This window comes from Bos mutus, chromosome 10 (assembly GCF_027580195.1).
Source record: "Bos mutus isolate GX-2022 chromosome 10, NWIPB_WYAK_1.1, whole genome shotgun sequence".
Classification (NCBI taxonomy): domain Eukaryota; kingdom Metazoa; phylum Chordata; class Mammalia; order Artiodactyla; family Bovidae; genus Bos; species Bos mutus.
The window spans coordinates 21,398,051-21,408,571 of NC_091626.1; the positions used below are offsets into that span (position 1 = coordinate 21,398,051).

General features: G+C 44.9%; 1 protein-coding gene across 6 annotated transcripts; it reads right to left on the minus strand.

Moving 5' to 3' along the window:
• Nucleotides 1–1,461: 1,461 nt before the first annotated feature.
• MRPL52 (mitochondrial ribosomal protein L52) lies at nucleotides 1,462–6,566 on the minus strand. Of its 6 annotated transcripts, none has more exons than XM_070377490.1 (5): nucleotides 6,343–6,566; nucleotides 6,157–6,214; nucleotides 6,013–6,080; nucleotides 2,379–2,443; nucleotides 1,462–2,013 (listed from the first exon to the last, which is right to left on the minus strand). In XM_070377490.1, exons 1-5 carry the CDS (start codon nucleotides 6,465–6,467, stop codon nucleotides 1,904–1,906), a joined length of 426 nt encoding a protein of 141 aa, XP_070233591.1. In that variant the 5' UTR covers nucleotides 6,468–6,566; the 3' UTR covers nucleotides 1,462–1,903. The 6 variants fall into 6 exon arrangements, with proteins under 6 accessions (XP_070233591.1, XP_070233593.1, XP_005895521.1 ...); XM_070377492.1 differs by having other exon boundaries at nucleotides 2,372–2,443; nucleotides 6,328–6,419; XM_005895459.3 differs by having other exon boundaries at nucleotides 6,328–6,411.
• Nucleotides 6,567–10,521: the final 3,955 nt, after the last annotated feature.

Sequence of the window (10,521 nt, forward strand, 5' to 3'; positions counted from 1 at the left end):
ACGTGGTTGTTTCAGCCTGAATCCAATTACAGCCAAAAGTCGGGTTAAAAAAAAAAAAAAAAAAAACTCCTAAGTTGCCTTTCTGTGGTGGAGGCTGCCATCTGCAGGGGTTGAGGCCGAGAGCGGGGGGCTTGGGGGCACTCGGGACGGGATGTGGGACACTTTCTCCTTCTAAGCATATTTTGGGTGGCTTGATTCCTCTGCTTTCAGCATTTGTCTCACTTCCGTGGGAAGTGCTAGGCTCAGTGGTGGGGCAAACAAGGAGCTGGGTCTGGGATGGTGGTGGTGGGGTCTTCCATGTTCAAGAGACCTGGTTTGGGGGTTTTGTCTGCTGGGACCTGTGGCTTGACCATATCGAATTTTTTGTCCCTTATTCTTGACAACCACCTGTCCCTCCCCTGCAGGGCGTCGTGGGGGGGGAATGCAACAATAACAAAATGCAACTACCCACTGACAAATCCCACCACATTGGATCTGGAGGTCCTGTTTGTACAAAGACACATGTGCTCCCTTTATTATTGTCCTTTGTGATCTTAAACTATTGCCCCTTAAACTACAGCAGGAAAGGAGTGCAAGGCCATGGCATCTGAGGAAAGACAAATGAAGTTTGGCAAGACTGCAGAAAAGAGGGGCTGGGAGTCAGGACTGGGGGGGTTCCACCTCTACACTGGAAAAGGAGACGGTCCCTTAGAGAGCATACCCTCCTCCTTCAAGGGCGGCCTAGACTCTGAGAACAAAAGATGGAGGTATGCAGAGAAGGGGGCTGGGCCGGCCAGAGCAGGCAGTGGGAAAGGGAGACAGATAAGAGGTTGAGGGCTAGATCTGGAAAAGCAACACAACAGAAGCAGGAAAAGTGTGGGAGACAGAAAAGTCGACCATCAGCAAAATCTAATATCCAAGAATTGCACTGGTCAGCCAGAGAGGAAGGAGGTAGTCGGGGGTGGGGGTGGAGAAGAGGGGAGGGAAAACAAGGGAAGGAATAAAGGAGGCTGGACATAAATTATTTCAGGTAGAAAGTTCCATAAATCCTAGAGATCCAGGAACTATCACATTTTGCGGCAGGAAAATGGAAAAGTCCAGTACTCTGTACTGTCCTTTTTCTCTCAGAAATCCATGGGAGCCATGACCAATAAAATGAAAGGTTTCCTGGGGCCTGTGCAGCTAAGGGACTTATGGAAGTACATGCTGGCTACTAGGTGCCCATTACACAGTGACTGTTTGGGCACTGAGCACCTCAGGGCTCCCCTACACAAATGGGAGTCGGGAAATCTGGACCAACCAACCTCTGGAATTCAGTCAGAACCACAGAAACCTCAGGATCCAACTCTTCAGCAGAACGTGCAACACCCAAGTTGGCTCTTCCCATGTCCGCCTTCCCAGTGGGAGTATCTTCTAGGGCCATCTATCTGAAGTGTAGGAAAACTGATACTATTTTCTTGCCAAAAAGTAGATCTCAGCTAGAAAGCTTTTCATAAAAATATTTATTAAATGCATTACTGCATGTGGCCTCAATTGTGTATGGGCTGTTAAAGGCTTGAGTGCCTGGCTAAAACCAGGAAAACTGTTGCCCCCTTTTTCATGTTTGTAGAGCAGCTACTACTGCTCATAGTTGGGCCAGTATGGCTTGTAAAAGAGGGAGTAAATACTCCAGAGCAAGATTCTGCTGAACTGGAATGGAGCTGGGGGTGAGGGGACTGAGTCAACCCTTCCAGGCAGTGGTTTTATAGCCCGTTCTTCTTGGTGTCCACCCTTTTGCCCTGATGGGGAACATAAGGCTTTCTTCTGGCAGGGAAGACACATCCAGGTACTAGAAAAGAAAGCCAGAGACAGGCTTGGGAAGGGAGACAGGAGTTGCTTTTTTTATTGACTTGGTCCTGGGTTTTGTAGTAGAACCCCTTTGGGTTTAAGAGCATTCTGCTGCTTCCTTTTTTCTTCCTGCAACTTCTCCTGCTGTCTGAGCTGCCATGCCTGTAATCCAGCATCCATTTCCTGTGACAGCAGTACAACTCGTCTCTGAAACAGACAGGAAAACAGTGTGGATAACATCTGGGGCTTGAGCTCTGCACCATATATCCTTTCATTCACAGATCAAAGTCAGGTTTCGGCTGGAAAGTGACACCACTGACTGGGGAAGGGGTGGAACCAGGTCCTGGGCTGGCAAGCAGGAGGAAGGAAGCAAAGTGGGTGTCTATCATTGGTTCCTGCCTTAGGAGTGCCCCAGTCTATTCTCCCTTCTCACAGTACTGTTAAAACCTTCAGTGCATAAAACCTCCAAGTGAGGGGTACGTGTCAGCTTAGGTGCCAACTCAGGACAAAGTACAATTTAAATGTTCTCCAGCCAGTTACAGTTTGTCCTGGCTGGAGATCTAGCTACTCACCGCAAACTTTTCCCTTTGGGCTTTTCTTCGAAGCTGGCCTTTCATTGGAGGAGCAGGGCGGCCATCTGCAGATAGAAGTGAAAGGAAAGGCAAGTGTTAGAGCCTACAGTACCCTGGCCAAGTGGCTGTGACAGCAAAAGAGGGAAGAACCAATCTCAAGCTCCTCTCTTCTATTTCATACCCACTGTAGCTTCATTCCCCTAGAACACTTCCTTCATCTTCAATGGTGAAGTATGCCAGAACCACCGAGAATAAGCTCCAAGGCATGTTCCTACTCTACTTACCCATCATTAGCCTAGAATTCAAGGTCCTTTGTGATGCTGAATCTCCTGTTTTATCTTCAGATACACTCCACTCAAGCAATTGGATTACTGTTCTACTCACCACTGAGTCCTTGCTGAATTCTATTCACTCCATAATGAAATATCCTCTTTTCCTTTCCTTTCAGCCAAATTCTCATTCTTAGGCCTAACCCCAGCCCTACTTGTCCCAGAAACCCTTCTCTAACCTCTTCAACTCTGTCACTCTCTTCTGAAAGAAATGCATCTCCATCATTTAATATTTGTCTATTTGGGGACATTTAAGGACTATATGCAGGTCAGGAAGCAACAGTTAGAACTGGACATGGAACAACAGACTGGTTCCAAATAGGAAAAGGAGTACATCAAGGCTGTATATTGTCACCCTGCTTATTTAACTTATATGCAGAGTACATTATGAGAAACGCTGGGCTGGAAGAAGCACAAGCTGGAATCAAGATTGCAGAGAGAAATATCAATAACCTCAGATATGTAGATGACACCACCCTTATGGCAGAAAGTGAAGAGGAACTAAAAAGCCTCTTGATGAAAGAGAAAGAGGAGAGTGAAAAAATTGGGCTTAAAGCTCAACGTTCAGAAAACTAAGATCATGGCATCTGGTCCCATCACTTTATGGGAAATAGATGGGGAAACAGTGGAAACAGTGTCAGACTTTATTTTTTTGGGCTCCAAAATCACTGCAGGTGGTGACTGCAGCCATGAAATTAAAAGACGCTTACTCCTTGGAGGAAAGTTATGACCAATCTAGATAGCATATTCAAAAGCAGAGACATTACTTGGCCAACAAAGGTCCATCTAGTCAAGGCTATGGTTTTTCCAGTGGTCATGTACGGATGTGAGAGTTGGACTATGAAGAAAGCTGAGTGCCGAAGAATTGATGCTTTTGAACTGTGGTATTGGAGAAGACTCTTGAGAGTCCCTTGGACTGCAAGGAGATCCAACCAGTCCATTCTAAAGGAGATCAGTCCTGGGTGTTCATTGGAAGGACTGATGTTGAAGCTGAAATTCCAATACTTTGGCTACCTCATGTGAAGAGCTGACTCACTGGAAAAGACTCTGATGCTGGGAGGGACTGGGGGCAGGAGAAGGGGATGACAGAGGATGAGATGGCTAGATGGCATCACTGACTCAATGGGCATGAGTCTGAGTGAACTCCGGGAGTTGGTGATGGACAGGGAGGCCTGGTGTGCTGCGATTCATGGGGTCGCAAAGCGTCGGACACAACTGAGCGACTGAACTGAACTGAACTGAAGGGCTTCCCTGTAGCTCAGACAGTAAAGAATTTGTCTGCAATGCAGGAGACCTAGGTTTGATCCCTAGCTCAGGAAGATCCCCTGGAGAAAGGAATGGCAATCCACTCCAGTATCCTTGCCTGAGAATCCCATGGACAGAGGAACCTACTACTTGGGGACATTTACTGTACTACTGATTATTTTTAGTCTTATTTATCTATCTCAAATTCTTCTGGAAAGGGGCAGAGCATTGAAATATTAATTAATCTTTAAAATATCATGCTTTGTTTTACCAGCTCAGACTTTAAGTTCCTTAAGATCAAGGACTATATCCCTTACTTTCACTGTAATATAAATAGTGTAGGCACATAATAAACATCTCATAACCATTTGCTGGAAAAAAGAAAAATGCAATATCTTCATCTCAAGTAGTTTATAATGGAGAATAAAGGGATACTTTCTACAAAGAGAGTGAAAATGCTGCCAAAGTTCAAAGGCAAGACAAATAAGAGATATTATTCATCAAGAAAGGGAACCAATACTGTGTACATCAGGTGTTTGACATTGGATGTTTTATTTTCTCCTTACAAGAACCACCTGAGATAGGTATCCTTTTACAGAAGTGGAAACTGAGATACAATTAAGTAACTTGTCCAAGACCATAAAGTTACCAAGTAGAGAAGCAAGCCTGGATTAAGAATCAATTGTAGGACTTTCCTGGTGGTCCAGTGGTTAAGAATCCTATTTCCAATGCAGGGGACACGCTGTGGGGCAACTAAGCCTGTGCTGTGCCACAACAGGAGCTAAGATCCCACGTGTCTTGAGGCCAAAAAACAAAAACAAAAAAACCGCCAAGACATAAAAAAACAGAAACAGTATTGTAACAAATTCAATAAAGACTTTAAAAATGGTCCGCATTAAAAAAATCAATTCCAGAGTCCTTCCAATATCTCAAGAAATCCTAGACTTCCTACAGTAAATAACAAGTAGAAAAAATCACCATCCTCCGCAGCCACCACATATCTGATTAACCCTGATTAACCCACCACATATCTGATTATATAGGTTTATATCCCTATAAATGGCCAACCCTCTTCAGGACTCTTGCCTGGAGAATTCTAAGGACAGAGGAGCCTGGCGGACTAGAGTCCATGGGATCGCAAAGAGTGAGACAAGACTGTGCAACTGACTTTCACTATTTCTTTTTCATACTCCTATAAACTATACTCTGTGCTGTTGAAGGGGGCCTGCCTGGTCTCTGCCCAGTTCTAGTCTTGGCTTTGCTATTACCTAGCTGTGTGCTCCCAGGCAATTTTCCCACCTCTGAACTGAAGTTCCAATGGAGTGGGGAATGGCTTCAGCTTTTCTAAGGTCCTTCTTTTTTAGGGCGTTTTTTTTTTAAAGGAAGAAACTTTTTCCAAAGGGAACCCACCATGCTCTGCCCTCACTCTTCTAAGCCTCTCTCAGAGGATCATTTAGGCAGCCTTTCAAAGAGCTCTCCCTGCATTTGGTAACAAACTCTCAACAATGTACTCCCCACACAGAAGGGCAGTTCTTTGTAATTTTCTAAAAATTTTTATTATTTACTTGGCTGTACCAGGTCTTAGTTGTGGGTGGCCTGCGGCATCTTTAGCTGCTGCAGGCAAACTCTCAGTTGTGGCAGGTGGGATTTAGCTCCCCGATCAGATCGAACCCAGGCTCCCTGCATTGGGAGCACGGAGTCCTCACCACTGAACCACCAGTGAAGTCCCCTTCCTAACTTCGAAAAATTCACGTCCCTCTTTGACAACACAAAGTCTTGTCTCTCCCCGGTGACCCCCTAAATAAGAATTATTTTCTGCTTATCCCCACAAGCCGAGAGGTTCCGTCCAGCTTTCCTTTCCACAGGGGTAGTTTAATTCACAAAGTAAACAGCAGGGCTTCTTCCCTTCCAACTCCAAACATAAAGTTCATTAAGCTGTCCGTTCAGACACACCTCCACTTTGACACTCCTTCCCCCCACTCCCAGCTCCGCTACGTCCAGGGGCGTTCCCTCAGGGTGAAAATCTCCGAAGTGGAGTTAACTGTCAGATCAGCGCTCACCCGCGTACGACCAGTCTGGGAGCTCCGTAAGGGGCCCATAGCCGGAGGGGTTGGCAGCAAGGCCCTGCCTGGATGGAGAAAAACAGTTCGGTGAGGATTCAGGCCAACTTCTGGCCCCCCAGTTTCTTCCCGACGGGCACTCACCGGAGTCGCCACTGGCTGCCTGCCCGAGCCGCGGAGCCGCAGTGCAGTCTCCGGACACCTGCTGGGAAAACGGGGCAGAGCTGGGAGAGAGGCCGCGCAGCCAGCCCAGGGATCTGCGGCCCATCCCCACCCCGGGAAACTCCGGAGCCCACCGACCTCACACACACTTACTAGAGAGCAGCATACCCAAAGCGGCCATGCTGAGGCGCAGGAGCCGGAAGTGGGCGTGGCCTCGTTGGCCACGCGCGAAGCTGCGCGGGAAGCAGGAAGTTGCCATCTTGAATCTGGTATTCAAACACGGGCCCCGCCATCTTGGCTCATCGTACGGAAAAGAGGGGCAAAATTGCTTCCAGGGTGTTTTGGAGGAGAGCGGTTGTTCTGAGTATGTGTTCATAGTGTTGGGTACAACTTTGTGGAAGTCGCGTCCTCTCAGACGAAACCGTTCTGAACTGTCTCCCCACAGCCTTCTGTCTCCTTGCCGCGGCCACTAGTCCTTTGAAATTTATCTCAGTTGAGTAACGTCCACGTGACCATGAGGTCTTCTAGCATCTGTCTTCTAGCATCACTGTAACATGTTTTCCTTAGCCAGAGTGAAATCTACAGTGAATCAAAATTAGGGTTTCAGTTCTCACTCATTTATCAAAGTTGAAGAGCTTACATGTGAGGAGCACTGTAGTCAGTGTGGAGAGCAAAGCAAAGGTCCCTCTGCTCCAAGTCTAGAGAAAGAGGACAGTAATCATACACATTACAGTAATATTACAGCTGAGATGAGTACTGGGAAGGGAAGTAGGTGTTGCTTGTAAGCATATGAAAACTTGATCTGGAGTATAGTGTCAAAGAAGGCTTTCTTGAGGAAGCTGAATTGGCGCTAAGCTCTGATTCCATTTTTATAAAGCTACCACCACACATTGTGTAATATCCATGCGAAAGCCTTGTGAGGCAGGTACTAGTAAGTGGCAAACCCAGATCCCGTGGCTTCTTTCTTTTTTTATTTTAAATCACTTACAGACATACTTTTATTGTGCTTTGCAAGTACTGCATTTTTTACAAATTGAAGGTTTGTAGCAACGTTGCATAGAACGTCTTATCAGTGCCAGGTTTTTCAAAGAGCATTCATTCACTTTGTGCCTTTGTGTCATGTTTTGGTAATTCTTGAAGTATTTCAAGCTTTGGTATTATTGTTAAGGTGAACTGTGATCAGTGATCTTTAATGTTACTCTTGTAATTTGTTTTGACATTTTTTAGCACTTTTTCAATTAGTTTTTTTTTTTTTTTTAAGACATAATGATAGGGAGAGAGTGATGGACAGAGAAGCCTGAAGTGCTGTAGTTCATGGAGTTGCAACAAGTCGGACACGACTGAACAATAACAACAAATGCTGCTGCTGCTGCTAAGTCGTTTCAGTCGTGTCCGACTCTGTGCGACCCCATAGACGGCAGCCCACCGTCTGCCAGGTGGGCTCTCCCGCCCTTGGGATTCTCCAGGCAAGAACACTGGAGTGGGTTGCCATTTCCTTCTCCAATGCATGCAAGTGAAAAGTGAAAGTGAAGTCGCTCAGTCGTATCCGACCCTCAGCGACCCCATGGACTGCAGCCTACCAGGCTCCTCCGTCCATGGGATTTTCCAGGCAAGAGTACTGGAGTGGGGTGCCATTGCCTTCTCCAAACAACAAATGCTAGTCACACTTAATAGACCGTAATATAGTGTAAATGTAATGTTACATGTACAGGGAGACTGAAAAATTCATGTCATTCTCTTTATTGTGATATTTCTTTTATTATGGTGGTCTGAAACTGAACCTGAACTATCTTGAGGTATGCCTGTACTTACCCTGGGGAAGTCATTTATCTTTAATTTCTTCATTGACAAAAAAGCTGAATATATCACATTTATGAAAACATTTAGAAAATGATAACGTAAGTGAAAGTGCTATAAAAATGGTGAAGCTTTTACAGAAGTGTCCATTACTCTTGTGCTAGGCTAGACACTTAAATACATGCTGACTGGGGAAACCTGAGGGAGTGGTGTAATGGTCTATCTGGAAGTTTATCATTTCCTCCTGCAAGACTGGGAAGTTTTTCCACAGGAGGTGGCTCTGAACTGCACTTTGAAAGAGGGGAAGGGTGGATCCTGGTTTAAGAAGTAAATGGCAGCTGTTTGGATAACAATAAGAATGGTACAGGGGAGGGCTGAACTAGAAAAAAGGATGAGAATAAAATAACCTTGGCTATAAGCCAATGGATGGACCCAAAAACTTAGCAAGGAAAGTAAGACAATAGAGTACTACTACCATTTTACATTTGTACACTTAATTTTCAGTTATCAAAACACTTCTGTATAAATGATATAAGCACTTCTATTTAAAATTTCATAATAAACCTATAAAGTAGATAAGACAGATCAGGAAGCAGTCACTATGGAGATTGCTTGTAATTTTCAGAGATCAGGAAATTGAACCAAAATGTGGATGTGGATTTATTTTACAGTTGCAACAGTGACTGAGTAACACCTTTCCCAAGCCAGCCTCCATGTGTCTTTGACTGGTTCTGAGAGGCAGCTGAGGCAGACAGCACTGAAATCCCATTACCTAATTTACAGTTGGAGAATCAAGTAGTAGAAACCAAGGACTGGAAAAATAAAATCGGTGTTAACATTCAAGATTCATAGGAAAGCAGGCTGGCACTACCATCAACACTATATAAAGAAGTTAAACCAGCAATACTCCTGTCTTCTAGTAACTCATACACTATGGGTATAAAATCATAGAAAAGGCCACATGCATTAAGGTGAACTGATAGTGTAGATGATAATTTCTCCAAAGACATATGGATAGCTAATAAACACATGAAGAGATGCTCACCATCACTCATTAGAGAAATGCAAATCAAAACTACAATGATAAATCATCTCACACTAGACAGAATTGCCAAAATCAAAAAATCCACAAACAATAAGCCCTGGAGAGTGTGTGGAGAAAAGGGAACCCTCCTGCGCTGCTGATGGGAATATAAATTGATATAGTCGCTATGGAAGACAGTATGGAGATGCCTTAAAAAACTAGGGATAAAACCATCATATGACCCAGCAATACCACTTCTAGGCATGTACCCTGAAGAAACCAAAACTGAAAAAGACACCCGTACCCCAATGTTCATTGCTGCACTATTTACAATAGCTAAGACATGGAAGCAACCTAGATGTCCTTTGACAGATGAATGGATAAAGAAGTTGTGGTACATATACACAATGGAATATCACTCAGCCATTAAAAGGAACACATTTGAGTCAGTTCTAATGAGGTGGATGACTAGAACCTATTATACAGAGTGAAGTAGGTCAGAAAGAGAAAAATATCATATATTAACACATAGATATGACTTATAGATGGATGGTACTGATGAAACTTCTCAGAGCAGCAATGGAGACACAGACATAGAGAACAGACTTACGGACAAGGGTGGGGGAAAAGAGGGAGAAGGTGAGATGAATAGGGTAGTATGGAAGAATATACACTAACAGATGTAAATAGAAAGCCAATGGGAATTTGTTGAATGACTCAGGGAACTCAAACTGGGGCTCTGTAACAACCTAGACGGGTGGGAATGGGCAGGAGGTGGGAGAGAGATTCAAGAGGGATGGGGCATATGTACACCTATGGTTAATTCATGTTGCTGCTGCTAAGTCGCTTCAGGTGTGTCCGACTCTGTGCGACCCCATAGACGGCAGGCCACCAGGCTCCCCCGTCCCTGGGATTCTCCAGGGAAGAACACTGGAGTAGGTTGCCATTTCCTTCTCCAATGCATGAAAGTGAAAAGTGAAAGTGAAGTCTCTCAGTCGTGTCCGACTCTTTATCGGGTGACCCCATGGACTGCAGCCTACCAGGCTCCTCCGTCCATGGGATTTTCCAGGTAAGAGTACTGGAGTGGGGTGCTATTATGTTAACGTATGACATAAATCAAATCAAATTGTAAAGAAATCACCAAAGATAAATGTTAGAAAAAAATGTAGACAGTATGAACTCCACATGCAAAAGTGAACACATGTACTAGTTTAATAGCTGAGGGAGTCGAGGAGCCAGGGCTGGAGGATTTCAGGGCAGGATGGGAAGCTAAATCTGAAAAACTGGGGAATGTGGGGGTTGGGGGTGGGGGAAAGGTCTTTGGAAGGAAGATAAGTTCAGCCTTTGACGTGGTTAGAGTGATGTGGCAGGGGGACAATCTGTGGGTTGTAAATAGCAGGAAATAGGTGTCAGGATTTTGAGAGGGAGAGAGAAAGAGAACTCCAGGTGCTGACAGCTAACATCATCAGCATTCTCAGGGACCTTATGGAACCCTGTTGGGCGGAGAGGGGTTTGGCACTTGGACA

Coding starts and splice junctions, on each gene's coding strand:
- MRPL52 (XM_070377490.1), bottom strand. CDS start 6,467: ATGGCGGGGCCCGTGTTTGAATACCAGATTCAAGATGGCAACTTCCTG. Junction 6,215..6,342: donor CCTCAGCATGGCCGCTTTGG/GTATGCTGCTCT, acceptor TTTTCCCAGCAG/GTGTCCGGAGACTGCACTGC. Junction 6,081..6,156: donor GGCAGCCAGTGGCGACTCCG/GTGAGTGCCCGT, acceptor TTCTCCATCCAG/GCAGGGCCTTGCTGCCAACC.